Source organism: Colius striatus, chromosome Z, assembly GCF_028858725.1.
Source record: "Colius striatus isolate bColStr4 chromosome Z, bColStr4.1.hap1, whole genome shotgun sequence".
NCBI classification, from domain to species: domain Eukaryota; kingdom Metazoa; phylum Chordata; class Aves; order Coliiformes; family Coliidae; genus Colius; species Colius striatus.
In genome coordinates this window covers 73891890-73917698 of record NC_084790.1, presented here as the reverse complement: position 1 = coordinate 73917698, position 25809 = coordinate 73891890, and the positions used below count along the sequence as shown (strand labels likewise).

The window sequence follows — 25809 nt, the reverse complement described above, 5'->3', positions numbered from 1 at the left end:
TCCCTCCTCTGCATCACCTTGGGCTCTGTTTGAATTCAATGGAGAGAAAGAAACGTGTTAAGGGGTTTAGATTTCATCTCTTGAATGTCAGTGTTAGGGTGAGATGAATCATACTCTCCACTAACTAGATGGGAGTGAAGCATGACAAGCTCTGACACAGGAGTATAAGCTACAAATATCTACATACTGGCCAGACACATACTTTATCTACCCATGCTTAGTGCACTTTCAGGGAATGCTTTGGTGTGGAGCCTCTGAGTCCTACACCAAAGAGGAATTTGACACTGATGTGGAAGACACTCATCTTCTGGGCAGCCTCGCTGAGCTCTCATGGAAATGGTGCCATTTCTTCCCAATAAACCAGGGCAGGGGAGCCCAGAGACATCCCCTTGTCTGCCCCCTGCCCTCTGCTCAGGGCAGCAGTTGTTGCTGGAGGACCATCCCCGATGTCCTGGCAAGAGGGATACTTTTCTAAACATAAAGGCTGAGATTTCGTCACTTTGGTGAGTGTTTTGAGTTACGCTTTGCAAACAAAAAAACTCCTGTGGCTTCCATTGTGAATCTTATAGTGTCAACATTTTTCTGCTTGCTTGGGCAGGTACCAACTTTTCCATTTGCTTCCTTTACACCTCTGACATAAAGCTTGTTTGATGCAACAAGGACTGTGCCAGAGCTTGCTTTTCTCTTTCAAGTCTCCATCTCACTCGTAGTTAGCCACATCAGTCAGTCATGTACACAGCCCTACACTACACTTCTAGTATGCGTTGGTGTATGCAGCCACAGAAAGTGTGCGAAGGAAATATTTAACACCTCTTTGTCTTCTACTTTCTGCCTCTACTTTATCCAAAGCCTGGAAAAAAAAAAAAAGGGACATGTACCACTTTGTTCTCAGGAGCTCTGTTTTGCAGGATTAGTCTTTTAAATCACACCTTTTCTGAGTTAGCAGTTTTATGCAGGAATCCATAAAATCACAGAAGGATTTGGGTTGCAAGGAATCTGAATATCACCTATTCCAACTCCCTTGTCATGGACAAGGACATCTTTCACTAGGTCAGGTTGCTCAAAGCCCTGTCCAGGCTGTTCCTGAATGCTTCCAGTGGCTGAGCATCTACATTTTCTCTGTGCAACCTGTTCTGGTGTCTCACTGCTTTCATCACAAAAAATTTCTTCCCTATGTCTAATCTACATCTAGCTTCTTCCAGTTTAAAGCTGTTGCCATTTATCATGTCCCTACAAATTTTGGTTAGCTCTCCATCTTTCTTATCAGTACCACAATAAGGTCTTCCTGGAGCTTTCTCCACTCCCAGCTGAACAATCCCAATTTTGTCAGCTTGTATTCATAGGAGAGGTGCTCCATCCTTCTGATCATCTTTGTGACTACCTCTGGACCTGCTCCAACAGGTCTATGTCCTTCTTATGTTGGGAGCCCTAGAGCTGGACCCAATACTACAGGCAAAGTCTCACCAGCGAGGGAGCAGAGAGGGAGAACCACCTCCCTTTACCCACTGGCCACACTTCTTTTGATGTCAGCACTTAAAGAATAATTAACAATAATGGCAGAGTTTCACAGCTGGAAGATTTTTCTCCTTTGGAGCTGTGTAACTCCACTGAGAGGAAGGTAGATGAGAGGACTAAACCAAGCTCACATGGAAATCAGCAGCAATAATCTCCACAGCCAAGCCAGGTGCACCATCAATAAAACATGGTACCAAGCTGCTGGTCTTGACCAGCTTCAGCCCAAGGAGTCAATGGGCCTGACTCAGAAGGCCCTTAGTTTTGAAGTGGGAAGCAGGTTTCAAAGTAAAAGCTCTGCAAATATCTTCAGGCTGGCTTCCTGCTCTCCACCACTAGTCATCCTTGCCAGCGTGTTTATATTTCCCCTTGCCTGCGGTCTCTTTATCGGACCATGGGTTTGCTCTGTGTCTAGTATAAAGTAAGTGAGCAGGGGTTCCGCAAACACACAGACTGCACACATGCAGCATGCTCAGGATGACACAGATGAGTACAGTGCTGAGCTTTTTTGTCTTGTTTCTTCAAATCACTTTTGGGGAAAGTGGCTGCACCTCAGCAGATGGTGATGGTGAGTCATTTCATTTTCATCTTTCCACTTGTGTATGATCTTGAAACAACAAGAGTCAAGAGGTCTAAAATGCAACTGCTGGGTTAAATGTATCAGTGTTTCAGCCTCTAGTCTCTTAGTGCTAGTACCTGGAGCTGGAGGATACCTATTTAATTGAATTCCCAAGTCTGCTGTCCTTGTAGCATCCAAATTTTTATGAAATGAGGGAGATCATAGCTGTATACAAAGGACATATAATATCAGAGCTGTTAGTCCTCATTCATTGTATCTTGTGTTTGTATGAGGAGTTATGCCTGGGGGTGGGGAAGCATTTCACTTTTCTGCAGTCCATGGTCACTCTGAGCTGCCATCGGAAAGTGGTGAGGTTCTGCCTTCTCTTGATCTTGGCAGTTTCCTCCAAAGTTTCAGTGTACCTCAAATTTGGCCTAAACTGCTCCACTTCTAAAGCCAAACTTTTTATCTTTTGGAGTTTTTTTTTCAGTTGCATCAGGTATATCAGTGAGATAGTCCCAGTCTCTCTCTCATAGTATCGCTGAATCAGCAATCTAGCCAGGGGGTTCTCACAGCCCATCACCAAGAGCATCCAACCTTTACTTGGCAAATAATTATAAATTAATTCAACAGTTTAAATTTAGGGTTATTGAAGATTTCATTATCTCATTTAGACAAGTGGAAATTATTTAGCAGTACCAAAACAAAACAAAATCACAACACTAAAAGCAGCAATAAAACTACTGTTTTGGTCTGCTCCTTTTCTCAAAAGGAAGCTGAAAAATTGGATTTACAGATTCAATCCCAGATCTGTTAAACTCTTACTTGTCTAGTACTTAACAAACAGCAGTGACAGAGCTTGTACATGAAGGATATAGACAGTCATTCAGTTACTAGTAGTTTTAGGGCTCAGTTGTTTGGGAGCAAGAGAGTTCTTGGTTTTTTGGAAGATAATGGCTGTGTTCCTATGCTATCTTCCAGTAAATCATTGTCCCATGTGTCACATATCATAACATGTATGCATACATATATGTACAGACACAGATAAGATATGCATAATAACTTTTTTCAGTTAGAAGAAAAATGGGAGTGGTTCAGAACTGCATCTAATAACCTTGGTTTTTTCTATTTGCCTTTTATTTATACAATCTACAGCTGTTTAGAGACAGCTTTGGCAAGCAGCTACCGTGGTGAAAGGTCAGTACTAGTGATTTATTGATGATGTCACTGAAATTTTCAGGGCTTCCCGAAAGCAAATATGAATGGACCTATCCTGTTTTGTTACTAACTTCTAGTAAACCATAATTTGTTTAGACTTAAAGACAGACAGATTCAGGAAATCCCCACTGGGCAAGTAATAGCTTTTATAATTTCCTTATTAGTTTTGTGGGTTTGGCCAACAAATGAAACAATCCAGAGTAAAATCACCCATCGTAGATGTTTGGCTTTCACTCTTTGCCTTTCCAGCTCGTTCTGCCTCCTGGCAAAGTGCTGCCAGCAGTTGCAGGAATGAGCTCACTCCTATTGGGTAGAGGAGGGAACAGCTCATTGGAACACTTGCCTTCATCTTCTCTCTTTTCTGAGCAGCACACTGACTCCCAGGCCCTGTCCCCTAGCCTGGCAGAAACGGTGGAGATCCCCCAAAGCCCTGAGAGGTCTGCAAGCAGAGCAAGGAAGGGGCAGCCATGGAGGTATAGGAGGGTACAGTCAGGGGAGCAGAAGGCAGCAGCCTTCAGTGGTCCTCCTACCCAGATGTGCATGTTTTTTCCAACTCACATCAAAACTGCTGTGATTAAAATTAATTCTGCCTGAATCAGATCACCACTAGTGATTTCACATTACTCTGTCCATAGAGATAGTCACTTCATTGCCTTGGGAATTCAGTCACTGATCCTGCAGTGCATAGCAGGGCCTTTGGTTTCATACATTGTTGTTGGTCCTAGTGGCTTAAAGGCTTAAAGCTGAAGTATGTCCATGACCTCTGTTAGCACTCTTCTCTTGGTAAAGGCTCATGAGACTCCTGATCCTATTCAAACTGACCTGCTGGGTGTTGCCTGCACTCGAGATAACCATTTCTGTGAAGGATCTGCCATAGCTGTATCTACAAGAGCAGTTTTTCTTCCACTAGAATTGCCCTGTCTCTAGTCCTGCCTTGGTTTTAGTAGAGCCAGGCTCAGGGCTCTGCTTGGTCTGGGCTTCTCAAAGGAAGAATTATAATATTCTAAACTTTTAATTGTGTAAATAGTCCTTAGCAGCGTGAGTCACACTGAAGTCCTCAAAGCCATTTATGTATCAAATGCAGTCACACATGGTGGTTCTGAGGTTTGGGGAAGTGTGGCTGAGGCTACACATGTATTTATTTCAGACACAAAAATTACCAGCAGCCCACAGAAGAACCATACCAGAAAGAGCGCTTCAAATTGCTTATTTAACACCATTCATGAGTTTTAACCATCATATATGCTATGGTCAGGACACTATTTCCATGAATGAGGAACCACATAATCACAATGTTCAGTATCAAAAGGCAAAGTCAGCTTTCCTTCCAGTGCAGTATCAAAGGTGCACTACGCTAATTAAACATTAAATGACTCTTTGAATTGCAAGAAAAAATCTTTTTCTTTTATTATTTTTCAGTCAGCCCGATCATTATTAAAATTTCAGTCATTTTTCAACAAAGCAGTAGATTTTTTCTGATATGACATTTATTAATACGATGATTCTGCTTGTTTATGGAAAAATCCAGCATATGGAGTTTGAATATACAGAGAGCACCAAGCAGTTTATCTCTTGTATACAGGAAGATCAGTAAATCTAATTCAAACATCTTGTCTTGAGGTAGCTATAAGTATTAAATAAGCAGTCTCTTGTAGCAGCAAGTCTTAACCATAAAATGCAACACACCTCTGCATGCGAGCTTTGAGTGTATTTATCTATAGAAAATACGGTGGGGTTCCATTTTATGCAGGTTCATTTCAGCTTCCTCGTTGCCCTCTGAATTTTGAATGTATGTGTATTATATGCCTACTCTTCTACCCAAGTATGTAGCTTTCTACAATGTACATTTCCATATAGGTATGTTTGCCAGATGGCTCAGGGATGTGTTGGTCAATACTCTAACTTGTGTGAAATTGCTGCTGATGCTGGAGTTGTGCTGACCTCTGTATCGCTCTCAAATGTGATCGTCAAATAAAGTAGCAGTGTACAGTACCTGTTTTGTCCCTGTCTGTGCTGCACAACTTATCCCCTCAAAGCAGCAGCGCTGGTGGGAGACACCCCATTTTGTTGTTCTTCAGGGAAACCTGGGCTCGCCTTGAGACAGGCCCCACCAGAGCTGTGGTGAGAAGGGAAGACCAGTAAATCTTAGCTTGGGGGATAGACCTACATCTGGGTTCTGGATTAGTTCAGGGTCAGTTGTGCCTGTCCCACCTGTCGCCCACCATGAGTCCTGATAGCAGCAGTTCCCTCTCCACCCCTTGCCTGAACTGCTTTTGCTTTTTCTCTGTGTTCCTGACTGATTTCTGCATTTCTTTTCATACTCAAAACGCAAGTCCAGATTCACCTCAGCTCCGAGGTCAGAATAGTGATAGTGACCCTGTGAGGTGACACGCTTTACTTACATTTCAAAGCAAGCAAAAATTTCCCCCTTGCTTTCTCCCTGCTGTTGAGTCATGACCGTTTTGGATCTTCTGACACGTTCCCACACTGGACCAGCTCTGGATCTCCCTGTACACTGGCAAGATCAGCCATAGATCATAGAACGTGACCGGCACCATGAATCACAATATCAAAGTAGCTAGTCACTCCTCAGTGATCCGATTCACCTGGGTGACACCAGAGATGACAATCATTGTTTTCTGTGAGGGATTTCGCATTGGAAATGGTTCCATGGGCACTTCTCCACATTTTTTGCAAGCATGAGTCACTGATGTCCCCAGAGAAGCTGAGGTCTTGTTCTTGCTGCAGCAGCAGGTGCCCTGCATGGCAGGGGCATGTCTTGGGAGAGGGCTAAGCAGGGAATTGGGAATAGCCTCTGGACACGAGCAAGAAAGTTATATATGATCAGGGATATCCTTAACCACCAGTAAAAGGAGACAGAAGCATTCCTGTCACAAGGATCTGCTTAAGAGGTGACAGTAGTAAGCCTTTCCCTGTCTGCTTGGCTACAGTGGACGAGGTTTCATGAAAAGAGGCTGAACTGGCAGTTTCTGATGGAGATGACTCCTCTCAGAAGCATCAGATTTTGCTTCTTTGACCTCCTACCTGCCAAATGTAGGACTTGAGACATATACTCTTAGTCAAATCATGATTTTTTTTATTAGTCATTGAAGCAAATTTGCAGGAAGACACGTATTCTGAGCTTTCCCTCCTGAGCCCAAATCTGTGACACTTCAGAAAACTTTGCAATATAGTCAAAATAGAACATAATTGCCAAATGATACCAAAATACTCTTCCTTTCCTAAAATCACCCATATAATTTTCCAGTCTTCTCAGGGACATGGGACAAGCCAGATCTTTACAGCATGGGTGTTGGCAGAGCAGGGGCAGGAGGATGCTGCTTGGGTGCTCTCAGCCATCTGCAACACAGCTGGTCCTGATGTATGTTCAGCAATGTCAACTGCTGAGCATGCATCCTTGACTATAGATATCCTGCTTCTGAGTTTTAAGGTGTTTGATGGACTTTCAGGCTGCCCTTAGAGGAAATTCCCATACAAATAGCTCCTGCTGAAGCTAAACCTTACTCTTGAACAGATGTTAGCCTCAGGCATCAGCCCCACATACTTCTGTTAGTAACTGCAGAATATATCCTTCTGTGCATGTTTCTATTCCCCTCATTTTCAAAAGTGGATTTTTAGTCCTTGACTGCAACTAGTTGAAAAGCTGATTGCTTTTCAACCAAAATCATGAGCATGCCTTGCTCTCCTTCACACGCCCAAGAACAGCAGTGTTTTGCTGTTCCCAACAGGAAACCCTGTTTGAGAAAGTTCTGCAATGATTTTCAGATGGAGTAGGTCATGCTTTTGTCATGATGTAAATTTTATCTGTAGCTTTTACAATTAGAATTCACTTGTTCCTGGCTCTAACTTAGGATGAGTTAAACGGCAGAGCAGACAATATATTTTATCTGTTTTGTATTTGACACTGGAACTTTTTCACAGAGGTTTCCAGGTTGACACCCATGCCCTGTTTGCCCATGACTAATAGAAAAGAACAGACATCAGGTGTCTGCGACACTGTATCTTTTTATAGTTCACGGATGATGCAGAATCTACCTTCATGCGTAATAAGTGAGTGGGCTTCACTGACATGCAGGGAAAGCAATCTCGAAAGGTGCAAGTGGCTTTTAATTTCCTTTTGAACAAGCTTTCTTTGCTTCTTACAAAACAGGTGGGTTGAGTCTCTTCCTTTCAGGCAACCAGAAGCAACCTCCTATACAATGGAGCTACAAATTTAATACATTCAGTGGTTTGCTTCAGTAACATCCCGCCAATCTCTCCTTAGGGACATTTGGGGATGATGAATCAGACAGTTTTGACACCGACTGCTTCAGCCAGCTGGAATTTAAAGATTCCTATAGCAGCCTGACCTGCAATTTTACCGAGATGGAGCCTCATAACACTAATTTTACCCTAGCCCTGTGGTAAGTGCTGTCAGTTCATCCTCTGACAAAATTGTGGGAAGTCAGACTCTAAACACCAGTGAGTCATGTTGCTGTATGCTAGGAAAAAATCTAGTTCAGGGTGTTCTACCAAGTTTGGGTACTGTGTTCAGCAGTGATTACCAAAACAAAATGTAACTCCCTGATAAGCAAAAAAAATCATCTGGAAGGGTTTGTAAAGGGCTTTGTAACATCTCCCAGGAGTCCTAATCTTGCTCTGGAACACCTGTAATTATGGATGCAGCCCAGCAAGAACAGAGATCGTTTTTTCTATAAATTAACTATGTTTTTGAAATCCCAAACCTAACCTTTGTCATGGGAAAAGTAAAAATGTTTTTGAAGAGGCAGATCCTCTCCAAAGAAAACTCTTTGGAAAGAAGTCTGATAATACACTGCAGGGAAACTGCCTTTATCTAGGTTAAGGTACATTTAAACAATTGTCTTTGCACATGTGGACATACAGAAAACATGCTGGAGTGAGTATACAAAGCCCAACTGTTACCAAACACATCGGCCATCTCTATTTCTTGTTGAGGCCTTGTAACTCTTTTCACCTTTTTGTTTTATTTAGCTGATTTATCTAGCTGAAGAAGCTTATAATTTGTTTCTTTAGCACACCTCTGCCTTTCTCTTTGCCTACTTTCCCTGAAACCACAAGATCTATTGCAGCCAGCAAAAGAAATGGATTTTTTCTTTTATCTTGCTATTCTAATCACTATTTAATTTCTTTTCACCCAATTTATTAAAATTTTTTTGTTTTCATGCACTTTATTCTGGATTTTGGCTGAAATTTTGTGACAATCCTCAAACATGGGAGTCACACAGGCAGAGGAACACACAGATGTTTTGCACCTCTGAAACTGTGCCACATGACTCCTTCATGGCCTTTCTGACTGTTGACCCTGTATTTGCTACCCCTTCAGTCAATAAGAAATGTCTCTTTACCTTCAGTGATCATCCAAACCTAATGCCCTGCATTTAAAAATGGCAGCAGTATTTTAATTTTTAAAATACAAAGGTTTTTGACACATACATCTCCAATTTAAAAACAGTGGTTTAGTTTTTTTTCAAGAGCTCCACAGCTGTTATAGTGACTCGTGTCACACAATTACCAGGCTCAAAGACCTAAAGGAACAATACTATCAGTTCTTTAATCTCCTTATTTGCCTGTGATTTTTTTTCTTATTTCATGTGGAGTATCACTTCAGCTAATGTGAAGTTAGCAACCAGGATTCACAAAATCACAGATTTACCCCTTACTGTATTATAGTAAGACTGACAAGAAATGAATGTTGTGTCATTTTGGTCAACAGTACCAAGGAAGATGGCAATTACCTGTGCTTTGATATGGAGAAACAGGAGGATGTGTATTTCTTACAATTCACTGATATACTCTCAAATAAACACATATGTATGTATGCTGAGATGAAGAGAAAACTCTGCAAGAGTCTGGTTGTAACTGACATTGGTAAGACACTTAACATTTTTTACATTTTTAAGATATAGAGGTTACTGGGTAGGGGGGAGGGGGGCCAAGAAATATCCCAGTACAGTCATAGAATCATAGAATGGCAGGGGTTGGAAGGGACCTTTGGAGATCATCTAGTTCAAAACTCCTGCAGAAGCAGTTGAACAAGACTGGCCCCAGAACCTTAGGCACATCCAGCTCAGGTACAACCTGAGGAGAGTCCTGACGGCTGCGTTTTGGACTTGGTGCATTTACATGGATGGTTGTTTGACACAGTCTCCTGCAGACTAGGTCAGGTGTGGGTTCATAGCAAAGGCCTGGACCCACAGTCTGTTGTAACACTGTCATACTTTGCACCTTCCTGTGTCCTGCTGCTCTGTCAGCCACTGGTAGCTGAACCCAATTTGGTCCCCAGTACCTTCCTCACAGACCAAGGATGGGCTTTGCCATGGAGCCTCCATCTCAGAGCACCATCTGGAAGGACTGAATTTTCAGCTCTTTGAGCAATGCAATCTCTGGGAATTCCTTTCCAAGACTGAATGACATTTGTCTGAGAAGTGCCATATCTGCTGGTCACACTGTTGCTCCAGCAGTTCAAAGCCAAGGCTCTCTCAGGGCTAAGGCTTAAGAATAAGCTGGGGCTCAGCATGAGGCTCCCCCAGCTCAGGTCAGCTCTTGCACAACACAGGTCATCTCGTAGGAGGCATAATTGGGACTTTTTACTTTTCAATGCCCATTTATTTTGTAATAACTATTCTGTTATATTCTGGTTTGTTACCATTTGCAGTTAAACCTGAAGTACCATTCGATATAAACATCACATACCAAAAGGAAGCAAACGAATACCTTATTAATTATAATACACCACACTCGTGGAAGAAATACTTAAGGGAGAAATTAGTACACCAAGTAGCCTACCGGCAGGAAGAAGGTGCTTGGAAGGTAAGTGATGATGTCTTGGTGAGCTTACACTAACTTCTAAAAATAAACATTGTTAGAAATACCAGGGAAACCCCCTCAAATTTGCCATTTTACAGTTCTCCAGCTGAAAACTTGGAAAGTACAGCTTCTGGCATTTGGAAATTTCATCAATTCAGACAAATTCCAGGCCATAAGCCTTCAAGTGGGTTAGACATTTCTCTGGGCTAACCAAGGTTTGTTCATTTGAGCTTTGCAGAAGGAAAAGAAGATATAATGTAATGAATCATCCTAAGTGTTTGGATGGCTTACACTTTGCTGTGATGGTTTTGGTCTTATTTTCTGAACTCATCAGTCAGTAAGTGGTATGACACTGTTTCTTGTTTAGCAGCAGTTTCCTCATGTCCCTTTTTCACTGAGCCTATCCAAGTTTTGGGTGCAGCCCCGCTGCTCTCCCATCCTCAGGCCCTAATTTGGGCTGCAGCTGACTGTGAACTGGCTATGTTTTGAGCTGCCTGGGTGCTGGGACCTCTGTATCCAATGTCAAAAGGAGCAGATGTGCAATCAGTAATCCAGACAGAGGGTGTTTGAAACTGTGAACTATATCTTGTTCTTACAGAGGGAGCACAGGAGAACTGTAACTAGAAAAAGAAAAGGATTCAGGCATCTAAATGCTTTGAAATTAAGAGCACCAGAACAGCACAGTGGGAATTCAGCTTCTTTCTTGTAGCTGCTCTTTGAGAAGTTGTCTTTTTACGGCACACAAATGTCATCTTTCCCCTCTCTCTTCTGAGCCTTCTCGGTGGGGGGAAGCATAGATTTCCTACTGCAGTGTTGACAGTAGCAAATCACATTTAATACTTCCAGCTGTTTTCCAAAGAGCTTTTACCTGGCGTTAGTCTATCTCCTTGACACTGTCTGGACTACCTTGCTGTTATGCTACAGAGATGCCATGACGAAGCTGTGTAATAACCAGAAACACTGAGCTAACAACAATACTGCAAACAGTACATTTTGCTGAACCTCAAAGATGCTTTTCTCGTGTCTTCTAGAAAAATAATTGGATTTTTGTGTGCTTAGACAATAGAGTCACCATACCTTCAGGTGAAATTACTGGGGAAGAACCTCGAAAACAACGCATCGTATGAGGTGAAAGTACGTTCACAGCCCAATGGAGATTATTTTAAGGGCACATGGAGTGAATGGAGCGCTTCCAAGAGCTTCAGGACTGCAAGGGAGCAGCACTTCATGGAGAGCTGTAAGGGCAAACACCACTTTGGTCCACTTGGAAGAAAGGAGAGCAAGGGGGCCTCAGGTGCCTGCCAGTCCTGATGACAGTAGTAATGAGAGGATGGAGACAGAAGAGTCCACAGACATAGCAGGGTCAACCCTCATAGGCATCAGACACCCCAGAGGACATGACCCCTAAAGTGACTGTATTGCTCTGGTCCAGGGCTGATTGTCCCCATGAAATTAAATCTCACTCAAGGGCAATACAATCGAATGAAGTCCTGCTGTAAGGGCATGAGGGGGTTGCAAAGGGAGGTAAAGGCTTGCAGGCTGCTGACGTGCACAGAGAAAGTGCAGCTTTCTGAGTGTTTTGGGTAAAGCACAAAGAGTAGTGAGAGGTGACCCATTTCAGGGCCCTGGATTTGTGTGCACTTTAATTTAAAATATGATATGATATAAAATCTCATCACTGCACTTGTAAACATGAATAATCTCTCTGATCCTTGAAGTGCCTTCAGTCCTCAGGGGCACTCTGACAATAAACGTGTCAGAGGTCACTTCAGTTCTGCTGTAAGGACATGGTGAGTAGAGGCTTCAACATACCAGAGATGAAAGGAAGGCTTTGAGTAGCTTTAATGCAACCTGGGAATGCCCAGCCTGCAGCTCAGCCAAGTACTGATGCCCTGACAGCCTACCATTCTCCTCCTTCAGGGAGTCAAGAGAACTGCACCACTGCACCAGTTCAGTGATGAGCACAGGCAATGCTTGACATTAATTCCTAATTTATTGTCTGAAGACACACTGTGGTTAAGGTGGCTTAACAGTGAGACCTTTACATTCATGGCTGATGATGTTTTTCTTCAGACAGTAACGTGGTTGTGGTTATACTCTCCATCCTGGGATTCATGCTGTTCATTGTCATGATTGTCCTGATCATAATCTTTTGGAAAAGCAGGTAATCTCTTTGTGTATCAGAAAAAGTGTTGGAAGCCAATCCTATTCTGTCAGTTTGACTGTTCCATTTCTGTCTCTGGGTCTCTATATCAAGCAGGCAAGGAGTAGAAGCGGGCAATAAAGAGAGTCTTAGCAGGCAGATGACTTGCCACTTTGAGCATACGTTAGAATGTATAGTGAGCTGCAGTGACCACAAAACATGACAAGTGTCTCACTGCAGGCAAATTCTACTCAAAAGTTTCAAGTAAGATCTGGGAAAGCCACCCAGGAGTTTTAGTAAAGTCCAAAGAGGTGTGGAAATGGTATAGCAGGGAGATTGCCTCTTTCCCTTTCATAGACTGAGTCAGTAGGGTGTTTGCTTTGCAGCACTTTCAGAAGAAGCAGAATAGAGGTCTCTGTAACCTCTCCAACAGTGGCTGAATAAGGCCAGCCACCAGCCCAGTCCAGTCCACATCCAGCAAGCCATGTGATGAAACCAGGCTCTGCATTCCCCACCAAAGCAGTTGTGTAGGAGTAAGACTGGAGGTGCAACAGTTACACAGGCAGCCCCTTGTCTACATTGTTTTATGCTCACATATTGGCTATGCAGCTGTGGATAGAGAGCTGTAAGTACATTTTTTAATGTGTGGATGTTTATGCTTACATAGAAAAGACAGCTGATCAAATTGAATAGATGTGTCGACAATCTGGCAAAACCAGAATCTGAAGTGAAAAAGTCCCAAGTTTAATCATATGAGATGAACTCCTCGCAAGGCAGAAAGCCCATGGATGTTCAGTTGCATTCAGAGCAGCTCAGCCACATCATCCAGCTCCACTGACATCCAGAGAGATGGCTGTATGAGAGCTGCTTTTGGGGACAATATTTGGCCTGTGCTAACTCCTTAGTTACACACAGGGGTTGTCTTGGAATATGGTAGTTGGACCCAGTCATACCACGGCAAGAACAATTTTGATAATTAAACATTTTAGACACGGGACTTATCTGCCGTGAAATGCTCCCTGGTGCTGTTTTACTCGTAAATATGGATATGGTTCAAGATTTCTAGCTCTTGAATCTTACTGTTGCTGAGGAGATGCAGTCCTCTAACTTTACTAGAAGTACTGTTTATGCAAAACTGCTGAAAAAACCCACGCTTTTAGAAGGGGAGACATTTTGAACCTAGAGATTTCTCTTTTAAAAAGAAGAGGGTTTCATGCATGTATCTATATATACTCACATATACAAAGTAAAATATATCTTCAATATATGTCTATGGCTTATATCACTGCACCACTGAATGTCAGCAGACAATATTCATTCTCTAGGTGCATCACATCTGAGGGTTTCCAGAAGCACAACATGACAATTTTGCTAATGAAGGCAGTAAAAATGGGACCTGTGGGACAAAGCTGGAGTACAGATAAACAAAGCACAGAGAGCTGGCCAAGGAGTGGAATAATATGCAGCTGCTTGATTTACAGAAACATGCAGAGGCAAATATCAGCAAATTTTCACTTTAACCACAGCATCTTTTTTCACTTGCAGAAAGTTATTTCACCATGCAAAATGTTGTTAACACAGCTAGATGCAAATGAGCTCTTCACCACCATAATTTACTGCTTTTCCAGTACTTGGTCAAGTGTCTTCTTTTAATAGTGTCAATTTGTGCACTTAGAAGAACAATGACTCTTTGGTGACATTTATAACTCCTCCTGCCTTTGTTTTATTCTCAGACTTCGTTGTTTTGTTCTGGGTAATGCAAGCTAGCTTTTAGGCTTTGTGGGAATTAGCACAAATGATGCAACATGAACCTCTGATGTCTCAGCATATCCCTCTTTCTCTACTATTGAATGACTTTTTGTCTATTGTTGCTGTTCAGGATCAAGCCTGCTGTGTGGCCAAACCTTCCTGATCATAAGAAAACTCTGGAGCAGCTATGCAAGAAACCAAAAAACGTATGTACTTCCACTGTTGTTTTCACTCAAGTATAGTATACAGTATGTAGTATATATTTCATAGAATGGTAGGGGTTGGAAGGGACCTTTAGAGATCATCTAGTCCAACCCCCCTGCAGAAGCAGGTTCACCTAGATCAGGTCGCATAGGAACATGTCCAGGCGTGTCTTGAAGACCTCCAAGGAAGGAGAATCCAAAACCCCCCTGGGCAGCCTGTGCCACTGCTCCGTCACTCTTACAGTGAAATAGTTTTTTCTTATGTTTAAGTGGAACTTTTTGTGTTCCAGCTTCTTCCCATTACCCATATTTGTATTGTATATAGTATATAGAATACTAGAAACAAAACTAACACTCATGAGAGACAGTATACGCATTTGCTGCATGAACCAGGACACATTTCAGAAATGACTTCGACATTTCAGTGCAGAGAGCCCATATTTACACAAACAGATACTGGTCAAGAGTAGGGAAGTAACAGGCAATCCAACTAGTACCTGAGCTTTGACTTGTGCAGAGTAACTAGGGAATGGTGGAGAACTTGATACATGAAGAAAAGTTGAAAGAATTGAGTTTATTTAAAGAGGAAGCTTGGGTTGAGGACTATTGATCACAACCTTCCAATACCTAAAATGTAGGCAGAGAGATGGTGAAGATGCTCTCACCACTATGCTTTGTGGTGACAGGACCAGAAGCAACAGTCATGTGTTGCTTCAGGGTAAACATCACCCAGATACAAGGAAGAAGATCTTTCTCTGTGAGACCAATTAACCACTGTGGAAGTTGCCTAGACAAGAAGTAGGTTCTCCTTTGCTGGAAGTTCTCAAGGCTTGGCTTGATGGGGCTCTGGATAAACTCAATCCAAGTCCTGCTTCTGGTAGAAGGTTGGACCAGTTGCACAGCAGATATCCTTTCCAAATGAGATGCTTCAATGATTCTATGAAAATATAATAATGGGGCTGGATGTGGACCCTTTGCAAATGTCCTTGGTGATGCTCGTGTACACTTATACAGCCTTCAGAATCATGCGTACACCATGCAGCACAAGAACCACTCTGACAGACAAATCCAGATGGATAAACTTTACAAACACTCTCCCCTCCTTCATTCTTTGTTTTGTGTTTCAGGAAGTCATGGCAAAATTTTACTTCCCTCACTGCTAAATTAGGAAGGTATAACTGAAAGGAACTGCATGGGTCAGCACATTCATTCTGGTGAAACAGTAGGAGTGTAAGAGATGCATGGCTCAGAAAGACCTCCAAAGCAACAATTGCCACCATGTTGCATAGAGCACAAAATTCCTTCCAGTGGTGCTGCCTGCAGGACACTGGAGAGATTCAGATTCATATGGAGAAAGGTTTTAAGCCACATGACAGTTTATTCTCAGCTAACCTATTGTTTAGCCATCTGAGGGTTACTTTCAGAGTTAAGGAAATAATAAATACCTTTCTAAAACCAAGCGAATACTATAAGTACCTTTTCTCTTAAGCTAATACTCACCATTAACTGACTATGCCCTTCCCTTTGCCATGCAGAATTTTGACATAAGCTTTAACCCAGAGAGTTTTGGTCATGTTCATATCCATAAAGTGGACGGCATTCAGGCAAAAGCTGAACTGGAAAATTTTCTGCAGCCATCAACTGCTCCAGAAGCAAACTCACCAGAAAAATTTAGCAGTCTACCAGACTTGAAGATGATCCTTGCAACAACAGACAAGAGCAACCTAAACCTGTCTGTGACCTATGGAGGAATCTGTCCAGCTGAAGCCTTGCACAAGCTCCTGGACACCAGCCAGCTTGCAGTCACTGAAGGAAACTGCAGCTCCAGTACATACGAGGTGTGCCACAGCAGAGGTGTGCCCCTGTGCAACGACAGTGTCAACCTTCCTTCCCCTCCTCCCTCAGATCCGTCTGCCCAACCTGGACCAGAGCCCCTGAACAACGACACTGTATCTCAGATGCTGCGTACCAGTGAAATGCGGTCAACAAACAACGAGGAAGCTTATGTCACAATGTCTAGTTTCTACAAAATTCAGTAAACCTTACAGGAAAGACAGGACCATTTCTTTTTCTGACATGAGCAGGACATCGAAGCTTTCAGTTTTGTTTTCCTGCATCCTGTGAGTTCCCACCTCTGCAACACACCCTGCTCGCTGTGCAACGCTGTACCTGCAAGGAAGTGGGTTCTGCCATGTTTCACTGATAAGTGGCCAACCACCAGCTCTCTATACAATGGGAGCAATCTCCACTGCAGAAGGAATTAAATTTAATTCAACATGACTTTAATCTTCAGATCTGATTAATTCAGAGCAATGACACGGCAGTCACAGCTGAGAATCACAGCATGTCTTGTTAAAGTTAATGAACTCTTCTGTTAACCTCTTGGTTGCAGAGTTAAGCTCCTATTAGCATCTAAGCAAGAAACACAGTGACAAATTCAAGTTAAATAGAATCCAGTCTCTTCTAAACAGAGGTAGGTCAAAAGCAACTCCTTGGCAGTCATCAGAAGTCTACAAGTTTGCAAAACATTGGTAAATGAAAGTCACCATCAAACATTAGTTGCATGGAGATTTAGGAGCTTGGTCACTGCAAAGGGAGTTTGTTGAGCCCCCAGCAGAAAGGGCACATGGACTCACTTTAGGAAGAAGTTTTCTCAGATTTTCTTTTCTTTTCTTTTCTTTTCTTTTCTTTTCTTTTCTTTTCTTTTCTTTTCTTTTCTTTTCTTTTCTTTTCTTTTCTTTTCTTTTCTTTTCTTTTCTTTTCTTTTCTTTTCTTTTCTTTTCTTTTCTTTTCTTTTCTTTTCTTTTCTTTTCTTTTCTTTTCTTTTCTCTTCTCTTCTCTTCTCTTCTCTTCTCTTCTCTTCTCTTCTCTTCTCTTCTCTTCTCTTCTCTTCTCTTCTCTTCTCTTCCTTTGAGAGAGAGAGACTAAACCAAAATGAAACTCTATATACCACTACTTTTTGCTGTTGGTAAATATCTGCCCCAAAGCAAGTTTTAGGACCCACAAGTACTTCTATTGATGCTATATATTAAAGATCTTCAAGTATTTCACATACCAGCAATGTTTATCTAAGAAAACAAATGAAAATCAATGAAAAGGAGAGTCCCATCTCTTCCTATAAACTGAATTAGGGCTATAAAATACATCATGTTGTCTTTCTGTGCCACTTTTGTGCAAGTATAGCGTGTAAGTACTTTCCAGGCCAGAAGGGTTCAGTGGGCCACATTTATTTACTAGCATTATTCCCAATGGCTGTGGCTGTGTGAAAATACTTTGCGTTTGGCCAGGCAATGTTCTCAGGCAATGCGACGTCTGACCTAGGAAGATTTTTTTGCATTATGACAGAGGAGGCCATCCTATCCCCTCCCATTCACCTTTCTCTGGACCCTGTGCCAAGCTCTAAGGGATTCCCTACGTGCTGCCGTGCAGAGATGCCACTTCTCAGTCCCCTTGGGATGCTGGACATTGCAGAGCACATGCTTGGAGATAAAGCTGCTACAGCCACATGGTTGCATAACAGGGTTGGGGTTTGCCTCACTGTGCAGTTTCAGTTCATCTAGCTGCTTGGAACTCTCCTTTACCAGAAACATATTTTCATTCATGGAGTGTAAGGGTAAAACGAGTCTTCTCTCATCCTCAGAGCTGCTCCAATTTGTTCTGACTCGTAATAATCGCTGAGATCTCATTATATTTGATGTAGCCTGCCAGAGAAAAACAGTGCTCCCACAACAGGCTTGCACTATCTCCACCTCCATCTGATGCCAGAGAAGCCTTCAAACAAGAACAACCTTACGTTCTCTGCGTGCAAAGGTGCAAAGGATTAGGCTCACAGCATTACAGTGACATTTTACATAATGTTTTTATTGTTGTTTCTCGCTGAATGAAACATTGCTTAATGCAGTAGATCAAGATGAAAGCCCTAGAAATTAATTTGCTTTATAATGCTTGTCTTTCTATAAAGAGCTGCTGATAATGCTCATGCTGTGCTGGCTTGCACAGTGCGATTGTACATGCAGACAGACTGTGCTGGAGAGATATACTCCCCCAGTAACACAGTGATACACAAAATGGGGATAGAGGAAGAAGCAACAGTGCATCAGAAAAGTTCTGTACAGTATGTGCTCTGCTTGTTTTGAACTCATACACACATTTTTAAATATGGAAAGGTACATCACAAATGTCTATTTGCACTATTTAAGCAGCAAGATACTCACATATAGTAGTCTTTCTGTTTCTCAAGAATGGTATACCACTCTTTTGCAGTGAAAAACTAGTAGAAACCAGGCATTTGCTCTTTAGTATGAGAAAAATAGTAGAAACTTGATGTTTATTTACTTTAATTACTCTGACATATTTGTATATTTCCCATGTAGCATCCATGATTTTGCATAGCTGCTAATGTTTAAACATTCATTCTATTTTCTACGTCTTATTATCTTATTTAATTTAACATGTAACCTTAGGTTTATAATGCTTTTTACTGTATTAAAAGGACAAGGCTACTTGCATGATCTATTTATGCTGCTGTAATTTAGTCTTCTAATGTACGTCATGATAACAGGACTTACTCTGCCTCCACTGAAATTGGGATAACTCCATGGGATTTACCTAGCTTCAGGAAGGATATATCCCAAATAAAGACAGACAGCTCAAAGATCTGAGAGCAGTTTATAACAGCAAGCAGCACCCTCCCTTCACTGCTGCCACCCTGGATGCCAGGGAAGCCTCTCTCTCTGTGTTTTGAATTGGACATGCCTTTCCTCATCCAGACCTAGATTGCATCCAGCCCTTGTTAGACAGAATAGAGAGGAACAGCTCTGGGAATCAGGTGGGTGAAATCAATTTCCTGCCAATGACTTGTAGAAGCTTTGCCCAGGGCCCTGTGTGCAGCCATGAGTCTGCACCACAAGCACCAGAAAAGTAAAACACCTCCTCAGGCTTGCAATAGAACAAGTGTGTGTACAGTAAGGTGAACTGCCATATGGGTTGTGTTTTCAGAGATGGTACTTCATTAACACACTGACGAATGCTGACAAATCTTCAATTGGTAGAAAACAAATCAGTCTTTTGTTAATTATGTTCCTCGCAAGGTAGCTTTTCTTACCGTAAGATATAGGCCAACTCATGCCAGACACAGGGGTTATGGTGAAACCTATCCAGAAGAGTATCTTTCCCAGGAGAGTATCTTTCCAGGAGTGCAGCAGCAAGCACAGACAAATTGAGGGGAGTTCAACATTAAGTTTTCAAAAGGGTCCTGGTTTCCAGAAAGGGCTGCTCTGCACTCTACAGAAACTAGCAGTCTCCTTCAGCTTTGATATTCTGGCCTGAACTGTGGGAGCTACATTTTTTGGAAAAATTGATCCCTGACTGTTTTGTGGATGCTGGATGACAATATTTGAGGGGCCTTAGCCCCAGCATTTCTAATTGTCATATGCAATTTTATAGTCATCAACATGAACTTGATAGGTGCACAGATATAAAAACTTTCATCTTCCTTTTGGAAAAAAAGAAATCTGAATATGAAGTACAGCAAGAAGCACTTCTGGTCCACGGCCAGCTTTTAGCCACAGATACATCTTGACAACTGTTCACTAGGTCAGGACTGAGTAGTTCCTTTTTTTCTACCAGACAGTTTCCCCTACAGCTGTTTACAAATCCCCATCTGACTCAACATCTGCACAGGGGCACAGATCAGCTTTCACATACTTCATGCATCTCCTTTACTTCAGTGTAAGCTTCCTCCTCCGGGTTTTCTTTCTCCTATGGTCATACTCAGCACACAAAGAGCTTGGTGGCCCTAGTTTCTATGTGGCTGTTTTATGACACCGCATCTGAAGCTGCCTGCTCCTCTCTTCATATGTAACTGTCAGGCTCTGCCACCTTTTCTGTGCTCATGGTACAGCACAGGCACTCTCCCATCTTTGCTTCACTCCTCATTTGTGCTGTGCAAATATCTCCTAGCAGCACACAGATGCTAATCCTTGAAACAAAATAAGTCTTTTGTCAATTATAACACTGAGTCACAGTCTAATTTTAATGATGTTGAAAAATGTTAATTACCTCCCAAGGTGATACTCATCCTCTGATGAATTTATTAGTTTGTTTACCAAATCTCCTCCTCTTGTGCACATTCATTAAACAGGCTGATAAAATACACAAAAATGCTGTGTGTATCAGTGGGGTGCTAGGACACCAGCTAAGTCTGGAGAAGCAGGGAGGCTGTTTCTGCCAGGGTGAAGGGATGGTTAAAATCTTGTGATGTGCAGTGAAGTCTGGGCCATGAAATAAACAGTGAAGGAGTGACTTTGCCACTGCTGCCACTGGGACACATGGCTGAATTTGAGGCAGTTTTAGGCAGGCACAAGCTGACCGTGAAGCCACCCAGGAGGCACCAAGGAACTTGGCAATGCTGGCAGAATATTTCTACAGGGAAGTAGTTTAGCCCCTTCTAGGCTTCTTAGCAGAAGTGTTTATTGGCTTGAAGGCCTGTATCTATACAGCAGTTCTGTAGTACTGCAGCCCTGAGGGAAACAGCAGCAGGATTTTAGTCAACATGCTTTTGGCTCAAGCTAGTTATCTCTTTGATTGTGAGTTTCTGAAGCTATACTTTTAAACCAGCTAAAACGTAATGAAAAGGAGACTTACCATCTCTCTGAAGAGTTCTCTTAGAGTTGAACAGTTCCTTACTACTGTGATCATGAAGTCTTTCAAAATTAGCACTCCTGTATGTAACAGGACATTGTTAAAACAAATCTAATGTACAGACACACAGGAGAATAACTGTTGATGCCCGGAAATGCAGCCGCTGATTTATGCTGACCATAATACCACTCTGCTCCCCCAGCAGCTCTAGATTTCAGTAAGCCTGGCTATCCCTTGGCTTTTAAGCGCCACCTGCTGAAACATGAAGCCACATGTGAGAATCCAGCACCGGGACACTTGCCGGTGTCATCAATCCACACAGCTCTAAAAACATCTCTCAGACGGGAACTGGAAACAAAAATGAAATCCACAACAAATTAAACAAAGTTTCACTTCTTTATAATCTCTGATCCCAAAGAATCTGGGGCAAAGCAAAGCAGAAGTCAGAGTTTCCAGGATTTCCTCATCATTAAAAGAAAGTAGGCATCACTGTCCACAGAAGCACTAACTCCAGAGTAGTAGTTCAAAAATTCATCTTTTTGTAACCTAAGAATGAGAAAAATGTGTTTACAGAATGTGACGACTATACACTGTAGCCTAAAGCAACATATTTATGTAATACATCGCCACATTTTGCAAATAATTCTTTTGCATCTGCCAGAGACATCTGATTTTCAGGTCAGACAGTCTGACATCATGATGTGCTGCTGCAGCAAGCCCTCACATACTGTTTGGTGCAATGACACTGAGATCAATGGATTGAGAGTCTTGCACTGGGAGACAGAGCTAGTGCCATCTCTCAGAAAAACTAATATAAAAGCAGTTATTCCAACTATTGTTAGATATTGACTGCACAGCTTAGATGTCAGAATGAAATTAGGTTAGTCCAACGCTACCAGCATCACCAAATGAATGTAAAAAGCCCCAAAGGCTTAGTTAAGTAATAAAAAATGCGTAACAAAGCAGAAATGGACTGGTGGATTGGATATGTCTAAAGGAATCAATCTATATCCCAGACTCAGAGCTTCTCTAAAACAAGCTGCTATTCTTCCTGGAAATGTGCAGAAGCTGTGGCAGGCGGGAGGGGGATGGGAAAGGTAAATTTTGACTGCTAACACGCTGGTTGAGAGGGCTAAAAAAAAGAAATATCAGGTTTTGGTAAAACTATCATGTTTTCAATGAAAAAACGTATTTCTCTCTGGATGTCATGGTTTACGAGGAGCAGTTTTTGCTTGGTAACGGGAGGGTAGGGCTGCAGTGCAGGTCCAGTAAGAGTTCTTGGACTTTCCCCTGGCTCTTGGGTTCAGACCCATCTCCAGCCACTCTGGGCCAACCTGGCGCCTCTGCCATCACCATTTAAGGACAGGAATTTGAAGTGAGGAGGTGTAGGAGTGGTACAAGATGAAGGTGACCATATGGGCCCCACAGTCAGAGAAGGAGGAAGAAAGGAGGAGCGGCAGACCAGAGACCCCTGTGTCCTCTGTGGCGAGAACACAGCTGTGCAACCCATGGAGGGCCATGGCAGGACTGAGAGCCACCAGCAGCTCCGGATGAGTGTGCCTGGACGGGCAGAGACTGTGTAAGGAGGTGGCCATGGCGCAGGCCGTGCTGGAGCGCCTGTGGGCCGCAGAGCAGCCCCACACGAGAGGCAGAGAGGAGCTGCAGCCTTTGGGATAAATGCACATCGGAGCAGCCCGTTCAGGGCTGCTGGGTGTGTGAGGGAGCCTGTGGAGGAGCAGGGAGGATCACAAGGAGTCCACGTGCCCTGAGGAGAGACAAATGGCAGAAGCCATCGAGAATAGACTGACTGAAACCCCCATTCCCTGCCCTCTGAGCTGTTCACCAGGGAAGGAGAAAAAGATACCAGGATCAAGGCTCTGAGCCCTGGAAGAGGCGAGGAGTGGGGAGAAGATGATCTTAAAGGGCTGATTGTGCTCTTCATCATTGTACCACTCTATGTTGCTTTGTGTTGGTTATGTTTTGGGGTTTTATGGTTATATTTTAGTTGGTGTTGCATTAAATTATTTTCTGTTTTCTTCCCCAAGCTGAGTAGCCTGGTCTGTTTTGCCCTGGACCTTAAGCAGGTCCATAAGGACCATAAGCCCTTTGGCAATTCTCAGGTCTTTGGTACTTGAGGCTAATCGTGGTCTTTTGTCCCCTGATGGGCCTACACCATGACAATGGAAAATAAACACTGCCCACATCTCACCACAATCATGCTTTTCCACAGAAACCCAGGTTTAAGGAACTTTCACAAAATTTTGCACTTCCTTTCTTTCTTGTTCTTCCTTCTTGCTAAGGTGTTCAACAATCTGGATCCCACCCCCACTCCTCAGCTGCAGCTCCTGTTGGGATCAACAGTGATGATGTATTCTGGGAGGAAGCCTGGTTCCAGGTTTCAGCAGGAAGGTGCTGCCATACGCAGGGCCGGCTACAAGTCAGTGAGCTGAAGCTTTTGTGTCACACTGTGCTCCTGCCTCCTGCAGTGTGTTGGTGTGAGAGCTGGAGAGGTGTTAGAGCTGAAATCAAGACTCAATTTGAAATCATGAGGTCTTCAAACTTAGCTGGGGCAAACCAGTGTGGCTGGGGGCTGCTTCAAATGTTGTGCCTGCTCTCAGCCACAGATGGATGTGGCATTTACAGCTCACTAGGAAACCACTTTCTGCTCATCCCATCTTCCTGAGATGGCTATGAGAAGGGAATTCAGGAGAGACAAGATGAGCTATAATCACAGGAAAAGCCATAGAATGTGAACAGTTACTGACAGCAGCAGCTCGTTCTCGGCACTGTCTGTTTTACTAGGGAAGATTGACTCTGTTGCTGCAGCTGCCAGTGTGGAGGACAGGACCTGAGAGGCAAAAATAACGGAAATCACTAGGCTTACTCCTTCTGCCAGGCACACAGTCAGGCTCAGGGACGGAAAAGCTCTGCTCTACCCACGCAGCTGCAGGGGTCAGAGGCAGTGCCATGTAAAAGCTGCTACATACAGATGAGTTGGCTTTCCTACAGCAATATGCACAGGTAGCTTCAACTGTAAGAGCTTCAGGAGCTTCCATCTGCCTTTGAGAAGGCAGATTTCTGCCAGGAGACTAATAAAATCAATCAGACTGTTGAATTTTCCATTGTGGTCCCACTTCAAGTGTATATATGCCAGTAAGCAGAACTTGCTTTAAAATTTGAGTCGCTTGAATCAGCTGCAGGAGTGCCAACTGTCTCCTGCCTCTCCACCCCCATCCTTTGTGCTTTTCTGGGACAGGATCACAGAAATGCTTTGATGGCTCAGGTAGAGGTCGGAGTAGAGTCTGGGAGAGGTGTAAGGGAGTCTTTTCCCTTTGTGAGGGACCTCAGGGTTCTGCCAGGATTTTTGGAGCATGGCACTGGTTCTGCCTGGCTGACAAGTTCTGTGCTGTGAGGCGGGCTGGAGCTCAAGGTACAGACAAAACCTTCGTCTCTGGTATTGGCCCACAGCCCTGCAGACTCAGATGTTCCTATGGTTTACGCCATCCTGTTTAGTCTGTTGCACAACCAGAAAGAAGAAACAGTGTTTCGAACATGAAGCACCTATCAAGATCTGACAACCTTGATGCTGGCATCAGATACGATCGTGTGCATTGCCACCTATCTCCCAGTATCTGCCGTGTGCACTGTGCAACCACAGCCTGGCAGGACAGCCTGCATCACCATCTATCTCCAGCATCTGCTGGGTCTGTACCCAGCACACAGCAGCCTGCAACTGAACACAGATGCTTGAGCTTCATTTTTGGCTTTTCTGGGTCTCAGTGCAGCAGTCGCAGCAGACAGGGACAGTTCTGTGCTAAAGGCTGGCTCTCGGTGCCCACTGTTAGCCCTCACATTTTTTTTCACATCTGATTCAAAACCCTCTAACTTGCCTTTAATTTCTGCAAAGTGCTTCCACTGAATCTCAGATGTGAGTGCCCAGCATGTCATTATGACTGCACATCTGTTTCCTACCTTGCAGTTGATGCAATGTCTGTGGAATTTGCACACATATTAGTTTAGCATTTCTTACAGCACAGTTTACAATCTGTATTCTACAGCATCTGATTGCCAATGAACAATCACATGATGATTTCCCAGATGATTTCTTTTTCCTGAAAGCACTGTAACCTTCCTGCAGTTACTAGTTTTTCTTCAGATTCCACCAGGACCAACTCTGTTCCTACAGAACTAAAAGAAAGCTTTGACACCATCTTGAAAGGAACCTGAAAGCAGCCCATGGAAATGTGCTCCATAGAAATTTCAAAATGACAACATGGTGAAAAACATCTTCCTGATGCTGAGAAGTGTATCCAGGAAGCGGTGAGGCCTGCGGGTGGGCAGACCAAACAAGCTGGGATCCTCTCTGGGGGCACCACAGACACATTGGCTGCAGCTCTCACTTGAAGTGTGGGCACTGAGCCCTTACACCAGGATGAGAGGGTGTGCGTTCACCCAGCTCACATCCTCCAGGTCCCCACATAAATTCCCACTGGCTAAGCTTAGCACAGAAGTCTCATCCTGGAGCATGGAGCCACAGGCTCCAGTTAAGGCTTTCAGAGGACAGTGACAAAGCTTCTGTCGGTTTTGAAAAAGCACAATTGCTTCCAGTATCACTCCTCCCTCCTGAAAAGTTATTTGGGTTAAGTAAAATTGGAAAATGTTAACACTGGAAGGACAAACTTGTTGCAGTTATTCAGATTAAAACTTCCACTGCACTTGATTAAATGTCAGCACAATAGATTGCTGTGGGATCTGAGGACATGAGATAGCATGACAGAAGGAAACTGACAGGGAGGGGGGAGTGTGATTCCCACAGCTCTATCATATTATTTTCCTTTTATTTGAAACATAAAAGACAGTAGAGATGACAATCTGTCACAGAGTCAATTCATAAATGAGAGAAAAGAAATGCATTCTGCTCAAACTACCAGGAC

The 25809-nt window shown here is 43.1% G+C and overlaps 1 protein-coding gene across 1 annotated transcript; it reads left to right on the top strand.

The window, feature by feature from the left end:
- The first annotated feature begins 1980 nt into the window (after positions 1–1980).
- IL7R (interleukin 7 receptor) lies at positions 1981–16542 on the top strand. The gene is made up of 8 exons (XM_010210696.2): positions 1981–2080; positions 7575–7713; positions 9045–9199; positions 9987–10141; positions 11198–11375; positions 12212–12302; positions 14161–14236; positions 15769–16542. The coding sequence occupies exons 1-8, from the start codon at positions 1981–1983 to the stop codon at positions 16270–16272; spliced, it is 1398 nt and encodes a 465-aa protein (XP_010208998.1). The 3' UTR covers positions 16273–16542.
- The last annotated feature ends 9267 nt before the right edge of the window (positions 16543–25809 follow it).